The sequence below is a fragment of the Dipodomys merriami genome, unplaced genomic scaffold, assembly GCF_024711535.1.
Source record: "Dipodomys merriami isolate MVZ:Mamm:240054 unplaced genomic scaffold, mDipMer1.0.p SCAF_213, whole genome shotgun sequence".
Lineage (NCBI taxonomy): Eukaryota > Metazoa > Chordata > Mammalia > Rodentia > Heteromyidae > Dipodomys > Dipodomys merriami.
The window spans coordinates 1,450,192-1,466,701 of NW_027203527.1; the positions used below are offsets into that span (position 1 = coordinate 1,450,192).

Consider the following 16,510-nt stretch of genomic DNA (forward strand, 5'->3'; position numbering starts at 1 on the left):
TTGTTCTGAGAACAAAGTGAAGTGGTAACTAAGGGACGTGGTGAACTGGATGTCCAGGGACCCGGATGTCCGGCTCCACCAGCTCCAGCTCTTGCCAGCCCATAAATTCCTCCTCCATGGGCTTCTCTACACCCAAAACAGCTGTGCAGCCAGTAGATGTGAATGCAGGTGCCTTATTCTATAATAAGGCACTTACAAAGTAATGCCCAGGAAAATACTAACAACAAATATTAAACTTAACTAGCCAGCTGGATGGGAATTGAGGGTGTGGCTCTGTTTTTCTTCCTTGTGCTTTTCAGGTCTCATTAGCCACAGTGGCCCTGTATTGCTTTAACTTTTTTATTGTTACTATAAAGGTGATGTACAGAGTAGTTGTAAATTATGACTACGTCTTTTTGGACAATGTCACCTCTTCCTTCATTCTCTCCTTGTATTACTTTTATGATAAAGATACAACAACCCTCTAGGCTCCGATGACTTACACCTGGAATGCAAGAGGAAGCTGAAATCTGAGGATCATGGTTTGAAACCAACCCAGATAGTAAAGTCCATGAACTCTTATCTGCAATTAACCCTCAAAGAGCCAGAAGTGGAGCTGTACCTCAAGTGGTAGAGTATTATCCTTGAGCCAAAACAAGCTCAGGGACTATACTCAGGCCCTGAGTTCAAATCCCAGGACCAGCCCAAAGAAACAAAAAATAAAATATTGTACCAGTATTTCAGATTGTACAAGCATAAAATGTGAGATTCTACAGAACAGCATGAATGAGGAAGTGCTTTGCCACAGGACTCTGGGGTCCCCTAGCCAGGAACCCTACAAGAGCCTGGCAAGGTCCAGAGTTGGGGTGCGGCTCAGTAGAAGAGTCCCTGCTGAGCATATGTGAGGCCCTTGGCTCTGTCTCGCTGAAGTGTTAACATGGTAAATTTGGGTCAGGCACAGAGCTTCACGTGCCTGTCATTCCAGTTACTCAGGAGACATAAACAAGAGGATCCTGGTCCAGGCAGCTGAGACTATATTTAAAAAATAACTAAGACAAATAAGAACAACAAAAAATACCACTATTAACTAGTAATGAAATAAATAATGACCAACTAGCTAAATGATAAATAAAGCTGAGAGTATGGCTCAAATGGTAGACGGCCTACCTAGCAATTGGTAGGTCTGAGTTGAAACTCAGGGACTTCCAAAGACCAAACCACAAAAAGATGGTCAATTATATTTTAGGTATATTTCACTACAATTAATATGCAGTGAAAAGTTTAAAAACAAGTTTAGACATAGGTACATTTACTTACTGCAGTTACATTTATTCATTGCCACTCTGGCAAAAGCTTAATAACAACTTCAGTACCTATTAGTTGAAGATTAAACAAGTGTTAAAATGCTCATGCAACTTGTAAAACTCATGAAGAAACCATTAATGTTTATATATAAAGAACTCTAAGAAAACTTTGAGGGGAGGGAAGCTAAATTCAAAATAATATGTTAAAATAATGTATTACTAACATTAATAACTATTTCATTAATAGTTATTTCATAATTTGTCTTAAAAAGCTGAAAGAATAGAATAAAGGCTCATACATTTATGTTTGTATATGCATAAAGAATTCAAGAACAGAAGACATATACATATGGCAAGGTAAGCTGGGAGCCACACAAGTAGGGTCTGGGTGGGAAATTTTTACTATACAATGTTTTCTAGTTGTTTACGTATATATTCATACACACATATCCATACATGTATATATTTGGACCATGTGAAGTTCTAATCTTAAAAAAATAGTAAATACATTGAATCTTTTAAAAATACTTTATTATTTAGGGTAAAAGTTATTTCTGACAAGCCAGTGGCTCATGCCTGTAATCGCAGTGACCTGGGACGCTAAGAACAGGAGAATTGCAGTTTGAGCACAATCTGGGCAGAAAAGTCTGTAGCTGGGAGTAGTGGCGTGCTCCTGCCACCCCAAGCTACCTGGAGGCTGAGGTTGGCAGGATTCAGTACCAGGCTACTTCAGGCATCAAAGTCTCCACAGAAGGAAGCTGGACACAGTTGCTTGCCTGTGATCCCAGCGACTACAGATCAAGTCTAAAAATGTAGGAGTGTGGCTCAGGTATATGCTTGAGTGGAAAGCAAGAGCCTGTCCTAAAAATAGATCCATGAAAAATCAAGGTTGGAGGCATGGCTCAGCAGTAGAGCACCAGTCAGGTGAGCTGGAGGATCTGAGTTCAAACCTATACCAGAGCTCAATGGAAACTGATATGTGTTCCTGACTGGGAAGACATGTCTCTAGTCAATGACCATTTCCCCAAGGGAGGGCTGCTGCTCACACACCGCCCACGGGGAGGGCTTAGCTGCCACCCCAGTGACCAGACTCAAGTGTGTGCTGTTACCTTGTCGGTGAGCTTCAGGCCACAGCCTGCCTGCAGCAGAGCCTCCACCGCCTCCACGTTTCCGAGGTCCGCAGCTATGTGCAGAGGGGTCCGCTGCTTCTGCCACGACAAGATTTGCAGGGATAACTGCAGCCGGGAAGAAGGCAAGGTGTCTTCCACACACAAGGGGAGGGGAGCAGGCAGGATAGGCTTAAGGCAAAACAGATACCCTTATATTTTTCACACGGCTACAGGGGACAGTCCTTCCGTATTGTTTGTAATGGTGAAAATATCTGAGGAAGTGAACTGTCTAACAGAGACCTATTAGATAAACCATGGAACAGCTCTCTATTGGAATAGTAGATGCCCACGGAAAACAATGGCAGAACTGGCATGTTGTATACCAGTAGTCCCACTTAGGAGGTAAGACTAGAGGATCAGTGTAGTCCAAAGGTTCAAGGACAGCCTGGGCCACATAGTAAGACTCTATCATACATTCGCACACACACACATTTTAAAAAATGAGGTAGGTACAGTAGTCAAATCCACAGAAATAGAAATCATAATAATAATAAATGGTAGTTTCCAGGGTCTAGGAAAGAAAGAAATGGGAGTTATTGACCTAGAGTTATTCACACTGGAGTCCCAGTGTGAAGAAATCAAAGCCTAAGGCCAGCTCAAGCAAAAAAGGCAGTGAGACCTCATTCCAGTAAACAAAGCCAGGCATGGGAGTGCATGCCTGTAATCTCAGCGATGGAGAAAGCACAGGTAGAAAGGTTGTGGTCTAAAAAAAATGTGAGCTCTTATTTGAAAAATAACTAAAGCAACATAGATTAGAAGCATGGCTCAAGTGGTAGAGCATCTGCCTAACAAGTATGAGCACTGAGTTCAAACCCTGAGTTCAAAAAACAAAAACTAAAAAAGTGAAAACAAAAAGAAAAAATTTTAAAGTTCTGAGATAGAGGTGAGGAATACTAATACCTCAACATTATACACTTAAAAGACATGCATTGGTAACTTTTGAATAATATGTGTTTGCCAAACAATTTTGAAGACAAATGTACAATATAATTTTAGAATCAATAACACTATAACAAATCTTAATTTAAGAATGTAGATTTAGGGCTGGGTAGATGAGTTAGTGGCAGACTGCTTGCCTAATATGTACAAAGCCCTGGGTTCAATTCCTCAGTACCACATAAACAGAAAAAGCTAGAAGTGAAGCTGTGGCTCAAGCGGTAGAGTACTACCCTGGAGCACAGAGAGGCTCAGGGACAGTGCCCAGGCCCTGAGTTCAAGCCCTAGGACTGGCAAAAAAAAAAAAGTAGATTTAAAGCTAGACATAGTGACTCACACCTGCAATCCCAGGTATTTAGGAAGGTCATGAGTTCAGGGTTATCCTGGGCAAAGTTGAGACCTGTCTCAAAACCAAAATAAAAGCTGGGCACTGGTGTCTTACTCCTGTAATCCTAGTTACTCAGGAGGCTGAGATCTGAGGATCATGGTTCACAGCCAGCACAGGAAGGAAAGCCCATGATACTCTTATCTCCAATAAACCACTCAGAAAGCCGGAAATGGTGCTGTGGCTAAAGTGGTAGAGCACTCGCCTTGAGCTGAAGAGCTGAGGGACAGCGCCCAGGCCCAGAGTTCAAGCCGCACAACTGACAAAAAATTAAAATAAAATAAAATAAAAACAAAGCCATGCTGGGAACATGGCTAAGTGGAAAAGTACTTGCCTAGCATGGGAGAGACCCCAGGTCAATCTCTACTACTACAAAACCCCAAAGGTATACATGGAGAACGAGAAGAAAATGGTTCACATTAAAAATGGCAATGTCTAAGTCGGGCGCCGGTGGCTCTCGCCTGTAATCCTAGCTACTCAGGAGGCTGAGATCTGAGAATCGCGGTTCAAAGCCAGCCCGGGCAGGAAAGACCGTGAGACTCCTATCTCCAATAAACCACTAGAAAACCGGAAGTGGCGCTGTAGCTCAAGTGGTAGAGCGCTCGCCTTGAGCTGAAGAGCTGAGGGACAGCGCCCAGGCCCAGAGTTCAAGCCCCACGACCGACAAAAAAAAAAAATGGCAATGTCTAGATGATAGCAGAGGTTGGCTTTACTGCCTTCTTATTTTTTTTTTGGGGGGGGGGGGTCTGGTCGTGGGGCCTGAACTCTGGGCCTGGGTGCTGTCCCTCAGCTCTTCAGCTCAAGGCTAGCGCTCTACCACTGAGCCACCTTCCCAGCCCCTTTACTGCCTTCTTGATGCTTTTCTATTGTCTAAATTTTCGACATTGTAAGCCTTGAGGGTGCCAGGCAAACTCTATCATTTGAGCCACATATCCCAGCCCAACTTCTAGTTTTCATTTTGTTTTGTTTGTAAGTGCTAGTCCTGAGGCTTGAACTCAGAACCTAGACCCTGCCTTGAGCCTTTTTGCTTAAGGCGGGCACTCTACCATTTCAGACATTCCAGCTTGTCGGTGGTTAATTGGAGATATGAGTCTCATGGACATCCCTGCCCAGCTGGCTTCAAACCATGATCCTCAGGGGTTGGGGATTTAGCTCAATGCAAGGCTCTGAGTTCAATCCTCAGCTCTGAAAAACAAAACAAAACAGAACACCCACACACAAAAAAACCCTGTCATCCTCAGATTGCAGTTTCCTGAACAGCTAGGATTATCAGCGTGAGTCACCAGCACCTGAATAGCTTCTAGTACTTAACAGGGTAAACATTTTGCTGTCAAAAGGATGAATGTTTCAAAGAAATACAGAAAAACACAAGAAAATTATTTATCAGATCCTCAGTTGGATGTTATTGCAGAGGTATTTATCAAACACCAAGACAGGGGCTGGGAAGGTGGCTCAGTGGTAGAGCGCTTGCCTTGCATGCATGAGGCCCTGGGTTCCATCCTCAGTACCACATAAGCAGAGAAAGTCGGAAGTGGTGGTGTGGCTCAAGTGGTAGAGCGCTAGCCTTGAGCTGAAGAGCTGAGGGACAGCGCCCAGGCCCAGAGTTCAGGTCCCATGACAAAAAAAAACAAAAAACAAAAAACAAAAAACACCATGACAGAAAGGAACTTTGTATGTTGTCTAGCTCATCCTCTTAACCAGAAAGGGGAAGCAGTGAGCCCAAGGTCACACAGCTGACCACAGCCAGAAGTGCAGCTCTCAAGAGCCTGCTGAGAGCTTCAAAAACCATTTATAAGATTCACCAGCAGATGGCAGTGTGCTCCTCTTGCGGCTCATCTCTCTAGGCATCACACTTAAACTGACAAATCTACCTAGGGTCTGTCGCTATACCAACTCAGAAAAGCAAGCACAAGCTCCTCTAAAGATTGTTCACACATCATAAAATGAAGACCTGCCCACAAAAGCAAATTTCAACGTTGTCCAAGATTCTTGGGTTTAAAATTGTGTTTTGTTAAGTCGATGGCTTTGTGGAGCTTTGAGGCCCTAACAGGTCAGCAGTACCAAGGTTCCTTTAAATTTATCTGTAAGCTGCACATTGGCACGCATGCTTTCCAGATGGCAGCTGCAGTCAGTAACCTTACCACTGGTGACTTTTGTGCATGCTCCTTGACCTCCACCTACAGGACAGGCCAATTTTAACCTAAGACAGGTGCCTAAATGGCTTCACCACCTTCACCAAGCTGTTTGCTTTTGCAGCTCTGCATTGTTTATTTCTATTTCTAATGAAGCATTAAAAAAATTCAAAATCTCGGGGCTGGGAAGGTGGCTCAGTGGTAGAGCGCTTGCCTTGCATGCCTGAGGCCCTGGGTTCGATTCCTCAGCACCACACAAGCAAAAAGAAAAAAGCCGGAAGTGGCGCTGTGGCTCAAGTGGTAGAGTGCTAGTCTTGAGCTGAAGAGCTGAGGGACAGCACCCAGGCCCAGAGTTCAGGCCCCACGACCAGACCAAAAAAAAAAAAAAATTCAAAATCTCATCTTGACAATACTGCTAAAGTGGCTAGAAGAAACGATACATGCCAAAATGTTAACAAGAGTTACCTTTCTCCATGGGGACTACATTTAAAGGTTTGTTATTATTGTTTTTTTAAGCATGTGTATATGTTCTATTTCACATAAAGAGTCTAGTTGTGAAATATGCTTTTCTTATTTTAAAGGTTGAATGACAGTTCTCACACACACAAAAAAGTTTGTAATGATAAAGTCGTTCTGTCACTGGACAGCTAGCTTGACATACACTCCTTGGAAAACCACATTGAGCACAGGGCTCTGGCTGTGTCCTTAGCAAAGAATTTGCTCAGTTGGATAGACTCAGGGCATTAACATAGCTGAATAAATAAGAATTACCCTAATAACAAGAGATGCCCCTTACCCTCCAATTTCGGGGCTTTTTAGTAAGACTCAAGGATGCAAGATTTGCTGGAAGAGCAAAGGGGTCTCCCTGCAGGTCAGGGCAAAAATTAACCCTGAGGAGGCTGCAGAGACCTGAGGAAATGGAGACCACATTGGAAATGAGCAAGAAGGAGCGGGGAGGCCCACTGCCCTCTGGACACTACTTAACTTGGAGAGCACAGCTGGAGCTTCTCTGAGGCCTACAGCCCCCAAAGCTGCATTTGGCCTCAGCCCCAGGAAAGGCTTCTCTTCCCACTTCCAGGGTCCCTAGGAAGAAGGCCTGCAAGGGTGGGAGGAGGGTAGGCAGATCCCAGCCCACCCCTTTATTCTTCCCCTTTCCATTTCCATTCAGCCTCAGATTGCTTTATGAGGCATTTGATTCTGCTCCAGTTGATTGGGCTCTGATGGATTTTTGTGTTTTTGTTTTTTGTTGTTGTTGTTTTTTTTTTTAATTCCAAGAGAGCTCTTTTGCCTTTGGGCACAGGAAAACTTGCTTAGTGCCTCTAATGTGGAAACAAAGCTTCCTTCTTACTGCTAAGGGCTCCCTGCCAAGGACAGCATTTCACACTGGAGGAGTGGCTTTTGATTTAAAGGGCCTCTGGTAATTTACCTCTGAGCGAGGGTTTATCATAAAGTGCTAGCTATAGCTGTGCAAGGTGAATTTAATCACACCCTGGCTGAACTCTAGGCATGCATCTGCAAATGAAACGTGGGATACTGCTCAGCGTGGTAAGGAGGCTGCAGAGAAAAAGGTTGGAAAGGACACACATGATCTTCCCAGCACCTTGAACTTGATCAGAGTTCCCCATAAACATAGTGTTGCAACATGAGAACACACAGACCAGATATGGTGGGGTTGGCTTACCTGATCTAAGATGTCTGTAGCATGCTGTGCACGTAATAAGATGTTTACAACTGTGATGTTGTTGTGGATAACTGCTAAGTGAAGCGGGGATTCCTGAGCCTGCAGAAAGAAAGGAGAATTGCAGATCCAAATCATTTTGTCTGGCTTCATCCTTCAAATCACAGGGCAACTCACTTCAGCAGACATTTTCTGAGAAAATCTTGAGTATTAAAATTGCTCAAGCTACCAGGTATGGTAGTATACTCCTGTAATCCTATCACTTAGAAGAGGCAAGGAGGAGCTCTAGTTCCAGGCCAGACTGGGTGCTATGAGAGCCCTGTCTCAAAAAAAAAAAGTCCAACCCAGTGATAGGCACATAGTAAGTGTTTGGCATTCATCATCTAAAGCTACCTTGAAAGTATACTACTATCCAGCCATCAGCTCTGCCCTCAGTCACCCTAGCACTATATTCTTAGCAAGGAATATGGGCCAACCTCCAGCCTTTTTCCCAATGCTAAGTTTTCTCTATCACTTGAGCCATGCCTCCAGTCCAACTTTTTGCTGACTCTTGGAGATGAAATCTTGCGGACTTTTCTGCCTCTGTCCTATGGGAGCTCAGCCTCCAGAGTAGCTAGAGTTACAGGAGAAAGTCACCAACACCAATTTTTCCTACTTATTCTTTTTTTTTTTTTAGCAACTGCCTGGCAAGCATAAGGCCCCGAGTTCAAACCTCAGCACCCTGGATCCTGGGGCCTTGCACATGCTAAACAAGCACTCTCCTACTGAGCAACCCCAACCCCAGACACTTTTAAACACTAAGTTAATTCAGAGCTGTTCTGAGTCTAATCTCTAGCGTTACATCTAAAATCCCCACTTTTTAGGGTCGGTAATGAGGCCAGAGAACAGAAAAAAGGCAAAGACTGAGCTCAGGCCTCTCTCACTTTACCACCTGCACAGGCTCTTTCCCAGGACACCAGAAGACTGACAGAAGAGAGATGTAATGAACTGGGAAGTGTTCCCCCAGCACACAGGGAAAGAGGAGAGATGGAACAGTTAGGAGAGTATGGGCTGAGTAAGGGGAAAAGAGAAGGTGATGCCTAGGGAAGTGGGTCCTCTTTGTTTAGAAATAACCTCCTCCTTGGAAGCAGCAAGCATGATAAAAGAGAAATCATCCCTTGTCTCAACCAAGTGATCAGAGTCCTTCTTGCCAGGTCCACCTGCCTTGCTGGGGCCTAGCTCTTCCAGAGAAACAGGAAGCATTCTCTAGACTCAATGTGGTAAGTTCAGAGCCAATTTTTCCTAACTGTTCTCTCCAGAAATGATCAGCTGTGGGTCAAATCACCTGCTTCCTTCCAAGTCAATGTAGTAAATCGTAATGGTTCTGCAAGGTCAGAGGAAATATACTCTCAGAAAAGAGATGAAAACACAGTGCAGAATAGAGGGCACAAAGGGCCTTTGTGAATTCTACCAAAGCTAGTTCAGACTTCAAAACACCTAAATCAGTGTCAAGGTTTCCCTTATCAAAGAAAGCTAAGATGCTTCGGTGGTCATTCTTCATAGTTAGTGCAGGTTCATCATTTTTCCCCAGGCCTATGAGGTTACGACACACAAGTCATGGTCCCTCTGGACACGTGAGAAAGTGTTATCATCAAAAATACAAAGATTTAAAACACAAAAGATTTTTACTTTGCTCACGAACTTTCAATAGCTTTCTAACATTCACCCCTTAGGTTTTCTTTCTCAAGATTAAGAGACTGATTTTCCAAAACAGTGAGCCTGCATTCTCTGAAAGAATCCCTCCCTTGTGAACCATAGCCATCCTGAACATGTATCGTGCATGGCATCTCGGCCCAGACAGCCTCCCAGGCGCCAGGACCAGATCCCATATTAACTGGAATAAACTCACTTCCATCCTCTGGTGCAGATCAATGTTCTCACTAAGAAGAAAGTTGACAAGGGATGTGTGGCCATTCCGGATTGCTATCTGTAAAACGCTGACATGGAGCTGCAAGAGACAGATGCAGAGGTAAGAGAGGAATGCCCATTCCCATCCCACACACTCTCTGCTGTGTGTCATACAGTAATGAAATAGAACAAAGAAATAGTTCAGCTTTAAAAGAGCAAGTCCAGTGTATTTCCAATTCTTTGGGTTCCAAAGCAACTTCCACGACAGTACCAGTGACCTTGAGGACATAGTTACAATGCACTGAATGTGTTTCCCCACAGAATCTATCAGCCCAATGTGATGGTGGTAGAGATGGGGAGGGGATAAGGTCAATGGAGCGGAGCCCTCAGGAATGAGATTCATGCCCTCAGAAGACAAGGCCAGAAGTCTACCTCGTTCCCGTTCTGCCACGTGAGGACACAGCAACTAGGCGAGGCTAGACATGAAGGAAGCAGGAAGCCAACACTCACCACAACCTCACCCTGATAGCACCCTCTTCCCAGACTTCTACCCTCACCCCGAATTATGAGAATTAAATACTAGCTTTATGGTATTTTCTTATAGCAGCCGGACCTAAGACACTAAGTCATTAAGCCTCAGGTAACTGTGATTTGAATCCCTGCTTCCCTGCTCCAAATCCTTTCCTTGAGCCAAAATAGACTCAAGTTATTAGCCTCTGGAAATGTCTCAGTGGCTTCCTGCTTCTTGTCTCCTGTGCTCCTCATTCTCTGCGTTGCCATGGGTAGCTTTCAAGCCTAGCGTTATTCCCACTTGGGTGAAGGTTTTCCTCACCATCCTTTATTCCAGTCCTCTCCTACTGCTCACCCACTCTGCTTCTGAGGTGTCCTGCTGCTCCCTGGTACTCCAAGATCATCACTTAGTGCCTGAGCTGGATGGCACAGCCTGCCTTTGATTATCCTTCAACCCTCAACCAGCTAAGCACGGTCCCTTGCAATACCACCCACCAATGACTCCTTGCTGATGGATTGATTAGAAGATTGCCTCAAAGTATAGGCAGGCCTTGATGGCTTTCCCAAAGAGGAAACCACATGCCTGCTGCAATACGATGTTGCTCATTTACGGATAGGTTTGTTTCTTCATTCCCTTGCAGTTTGAGTGAACCCAAATTAACCAAGAAAATAGGACAGAAGTAAGTGTGCCATTTCCAGACAGGGCTCCAACCTAGCCTGGCAGCTTCTGTTCTCTGCCTCTTGCAATGCTGGCTCTTGTAAGACATCTACTTAGGAGCCAGCTGCCAGGCTCTAAGGCATAGCAAGGGGTATGTGTTGCTGCTCTGGTCTGAGATCGCCAACTGATAGCTGGCATCAACTGCCAGACATGTGAGTAGGCCACCTTGGACACCTATAAGGCAAGTCTTCCAGGACCAAAATCCTGGCTGTCATTGGACTGTAATCATCACATAGCAGACTCAAAGTAAGAATCTCTCAGCTTGAGTCCGGTCAACCCATCATGAAAGTTGCCAGAAATTCCTTTTGTTCAGCACAAATAATGCCAGGAAGCTATGAAAGAGGGATCAAATGTACATACACTTGATAATAAGAGCTACTCACAAAAGCTACGGTGGGGCTGGTGTGTGTGTGTGTGTGTGTGTGTGTGTGTGTGTGTGTGTGTGTGGTGTGTGTGTGTGTGTGTTAAGTGGTGGAGCACCTGCAGAGCAAGTGCAACACATTGAATTAAAGACGCAAAACCACACACATACACACACACACACACACACACACACACACACATACACACACACCACATACACACATATATACACACACAATAAACCTCTTCTGGAACCATAACCTTGCACAAAGGCCACTGCAACCTCACACACACACACACACACACACACACACACACACACACACACACACACACACAAATACTTCTGCAATGGCATTTGTCCAACAACTGTAATAATCCTTACAGCCAAAACAATGCTGTCTCAAAATATCTTAGGTAATCCTCCTCGGTTTTGCTTTAAAAACTTCCCCTGGCCTCAACTTATGTCCTGGGTAAGTACACAGTTTACTATGACAAGCATAGTCTCACAGCATTGATAATTCCACCTAAACTTCATCTGTACAGACTCATTCTCTGTTCGTTATTGAGGTTGGCACCATAGAACCCTGAAAGCTAACAGCGCATTGTTGTTTTCAGCCACTAAGCTTTGGGTTAGTTTGTTATGAAGCAATAGCTCATGGGAACCGATACTAACAGGAATGACATGGACTTCTCTGAATAGTCGAAACCTGCTTGAGCTGATGACAAACCCCTGTAGGACCTGGAAGACGGGGATTATCAAGCCTGGGCCTCTTTGTCTTCATCTGCAAGAGCAGCATAACCACCTGCATTTGTTTCCTTTGTTGCTACAACAAATGTAGCAGCCTAATGCAAAGGTATTTTCTTCCAATTCTGGAGGTCAAGAAGTGTGAAATGGGTCACTCTGGACCAAAAAAGAAAACAAGTGTTTGAAGGCCTATGTTCCTTCTGGGAGCTCTCAGAAGAATTTCTTTCAGTTTTCAGAAGCCACCTAAATTCTTTGGCTTAGAGCTCTGTTTCTGTGTCTAGACTGGAGGTATGGCTCAAGTGGTAGAGCTTCATTTGTGAATTGAAAAAGCCCAGGGGAGAAGGCCCTTAGTTTAAGATCTGGTAATGGCACGCGCACACACACACACACACACACACACACACACACACACACACACACTCACGCACGCGTGTGCGCGCCCTCTTTTCCTTTTTGTTTCCTTTTTCTTTTTCTTTTTTTAATCAGTCATGAGCCTGAACTGTGGGCCTGAGTACTGTCCCTGAGCTCTTCAGCTCAAGGTTAGCACTCTACCACTTGAGCCACAGTGCCACTTCTGGCTTTTTCTGCTTATGTGGTGCTGAGGAATCAAACCCAGGGCCTCATGCCTACAAGGCAAGTACTCTAGCACTGAGCCACCTTCCCAGCCCTCTTTTGTTTTTTCTTAAGCTATATGAATATTGAGAAGATAAATGAGTTACCAAATGTGTAATCATGAAAATCACTTTATTCATTCTCAAACAATTCTTGAATAGCAGGTATGAAAGAGTCTCTCTGCTAAGAGAGTGGCAGGATATGTTGGTAAAGAAATTTAATATTAGATCTCTGAAATTACATTACGGTGAGGTAGTCAATCATTGATCCACACACCAGTAAATCAGTAGCTTTAAAATAAATCTAGGTAATAGGCACAGTGTTCAGGACCTCCAGGCTGTTTAAGACACAAAGAAATATATGAAAGCTAAAAATAATAACAATAGCAATTGCTGGTTCCAAGATAACCAAAAGAAAACCACAAAGTTGAAGTGAATAAATATTTAATTGACAGGTTCAGACTTTATTGATTGTTAAATGTAATGTTCATAAAATATCCATTCCATTTGTAAACTATTTGGAGATTTTTACCTCCTTCAAATTCCCAAGAATGTACATAGAGTAGTAAGAAATCAGAGGCAGGCTTAAGTTAGATGAAGTATATTTTAGCCAAATAACTGGTAAAGGAAAAATAATACAGTCTTTTAGAGCAAATAAAAAGTATTTAAGTGTGGGAGAATTTAAATGTATTTGATAAGGTATAAGGTAGGGCCTTCAGAAGCATGAGTTTTTCTTAATATCTACACAAGCCTCCATTTGATCCAGGCAGTTAATGAACCCTGAGAAGAGACTGTTATCCAAACTCTGTGCAGCCTTCCATCTAGCACAAGTGGAGGGAGCTTGCTACCAACCAAAGCCATAATCTTACTCTAACTCCCTCCTCAGAAATGACCCAACCATGTACCCTCTCAACAGAAAAAGAAGGTGACAGAAAAAGGACAAGAGAACACAAAAGCAACTTCCTGGAGACCAAGGGAAGTCAATACCAGCAGATGAAGCCTTCCCATGACCAGATGCATCACTCAGATAAGATGTGATCCTGTGACCATGCTGCTGGCATCTCGCTTCACACTGCATGTTTCCCTGGGGTCTTCTCTGGCCTACATAGGAACAAGTATGTCCTGTAGTGGGGGCTGATGTTGTTGATCTAGGGAGTATGCCGATCAATTCATGCAGAAAATTCTAGAAAAAGTGTTATCAGTCAGATTTTCATTACTATAAGAAGGTACTTGAGGCAAGCCAACATATAAGGAAGAGGTTTACTGAGCTTGCCTTTATTGCAGCTGGAAAGCCAACCTCCTGGAACAGGCCTTCCAAGGGTCCCCTGGCTGTATTACATCATGGCAGGATCATATGTTTATCTCTGTCCATATGGTCCATATGTCCCTCACCTTTCACAGTCACCAGGCTACAATTCTGGGGACTCTAACAACAACCAAATCTAATTACTTCTTAAACTCCTTTAAGCAGCATGGTTGGATTAAGTTTCTACCCTTAATGCCATTATTGTAAAACTCTGGGGATTAAATGGTAACAAGACAACTGAAGCTCTGGTCATAAGAGCAAGGGCAAGAGAGCCTGAAGTCTCAGTCAGGTAGGGAGAATGTGTGTCCATGTTCTCATAAGCACAATGCTTATAAGAGCCAGATAACCACGCAGAAGTGAGGGGAGGTACAGAATCAGGGAGCGAACCTCAAACCTTCCCAGGGACTAGATGGAAACAGGATGGGGACCCCTTTGCAGCAACTGAAAAGCAGTATTGTTTGACAGTGTGAGCCTTCCGTGACTCTGCAAATGCTTAATTTTGTGTTTGTTCATTCCATCCATAACCCTGAAACTTCAGTGAGAACTAATCTACTGTCTTCATTTTCTATTCTCTCCCAAGGTCCTTGTCCATGTATAAACTCTAACATTATATCAACATTTATATTATTCTTTTTCAACCAATGGGTTTTTGTTTTGCTTTTTAGAATACTGGGGTTTTGAACTCAGGGCCTTGTGTTTGCTAGGTAGGTGTTCTATCACTTGAGCCATGCCCACAGCCTTTTAATCAGGGTTCTGTGATGAGTATTTTTATACTAGAATATCTTTTTAGTACTTATCATTTTGGGTTTTATTTCTGGTCATGGGGCCTGAACTCTGGGCCTGAGTGCTGTCCCTAGGCTCTTCAGCTCAAGGCTAGTGCTCTACCACTTGAGCCACAGCACCATTTCTGGCTTTTTTTGCTTATGTGGTGTTGAGGAATCGAACCCAGGGCCTCATGCATGCAAGGCAAGCCCTCTGCCACTGAGCCACCTTCCCAGCCCCAGTACTATCATTTCAATGGCTATATAATGTTGTAAAAGATAGATATGCCAAATGTTTATGTGGTCTTCTTCCACCATTCATTACACATACAGGTTGTATCTAATTTCTTTGGCTATTGATGGTAACTTCTTCATCTAGTTCATTATCTAGCTTTTCCTTCCTTTTATATTGTTGTTCTGTAATAATATACCATACATCATAAGTGAAAAGAAATGCATAGAGTCCTTTTCCAAAGGGTTGTACAGATGTCCATTCCCACCAACAAAATATATATACATATATACATATATACACACATGTATTCTGTTTGGGCTTTAGTCTTGATTCTAGTGCTTTAATTTATATATATATTTTTTAAAAAGTGTATGCATTGTACGGACATAAAGATCTCCAAACTATCAGCAATTAAAATAAAAGCAAGGCACGAGCAGCATATGTATACAGCATGGCACCATTCATGTTGTGTCTTGTGTATGTATAAGGACATGTTTAGTCAAGTCACAGTTTCTGTATGAACACATGGAAATTCCTGGAAAATGAAATAAACTATGACTGATGTTCATTCCAAGGAGTGATATTGAGATGAGGGTTACAATGACACTATACCCTTAGTAATTATTCAAATTTTGTTATCATGAGTTATTTTCATCACACTTCCATATTAATTAGAATATATATATTATATATATAATATATATATATATATATATATATATATATATCCAGACACCAGAATCATTCATGAGTTTGAATCCTTGTACTAACACTACTGAGTTATCTGATATTGGGTGAGTTCATTAATTTTTCAAGTTATAGTTTTCTGATCTAAAATAACATATACTACTACAGTCTTGAACATTTCAAAATTTTAGCTCCAAGACAAAATACAAAAGTATTCTTGAGCTTTCACATGGCAAACTTCAATTTTATTATTCTTATTATTTATTATTATTTTTATTAGTATTATGAGGATGATGTACAGAGAGGTTACCATTTTATAAGTCAGGTAATAGATACATTTCTTTTTGGACACTTTCAAAAAAGTATCCAGTATGTCTACCACGTATAAGCAATTTGTGTACTAGTTGCTATGGAGAAACAAAGTAGAGTAAGAATGTCTGTGTGATAAGTACTTGTCCTATTTGCAAGTATAATAATTTCCAATTCTTTCTTCCTTCAATAAATTACTTTCGAGATGTTAATGGAAAATGTCAGAGGTAATGATTAACTCTTATCCAAAGCAGGATACATTTTAAGACTCATTCTATAAAAACCCAGTGAATGATCAATTGGAGACCAGCATTCCCCCAAGAGCCTTCTAAGGGCCCCTCCCACTATGTGAGTGAACCTGGCCCAGAGCACGTACTTTATTTGGCACATTCACATCACTTCCTGCTGCCAGTAGCATTTTGCTGCATTCTTCATGACCTCCTTCCACAGCCAAAAAGAATGGTGTTTCTCCATTCTGACAAAAGGCAAAATAAGTTAAAATTAATTGCCTCTTGGCATGAAATGAGGTTGCTTTGAAAAACTGTGTGTTTTCTTTATATCTTTTGTCTATTACTTTTAATCATGGATAGCATTATTGAGCATCTGTGTGCCAATTTACACTGCCAAGAGTACATGCTTTGGCAATAATCATACAACAACCCTATAGGTTACAGTTAACGTTATCCTCACTTTACAGACAAGAAAACTAAACCTCAGCTGACAAATGGCAAAGCCCAGTACAAGTCCAGCTGTTTGGGTCAGAGCCTGTACACTTTACTCCATTATACTGCC

General features: G+C 42.7%; 1 protein-coding gene across 1 annotated transcript in view; it reads right to left on the reverse strand.

Annotated features, from left to right (window-relative positions):
* LOC138834383 (ankyrin repeat and death domain-containing protein 1B-like) overlaps positions 1-16,510 on the reverse strand; it is a 56,514-nt gene that overhangs the window by 11,309 nt on the left and 28,695 nt on the right. The window contains exons 8-11 of the mRNA XM_070033010.1: positions 16,095-16,193; positions 9,472-9,570; positions 7,587-7,685; positions 2,393-2,491 (exon numbers count right to left, since the gene is read on the reverse strand). Coding sequence (XP_069889111.1) covers positions 2,393-2,491; positions 7,587-7,685; positions 9,472-9,570; positions 16,095-16,193 — 396 coding nt within the window. The remainder of the gene's footprint in view (positions 1-2,392; positions 2,492-7,586; positions 7,686-9,471; positions 9,571-16,094; positions 16,194-16,510) is intronic.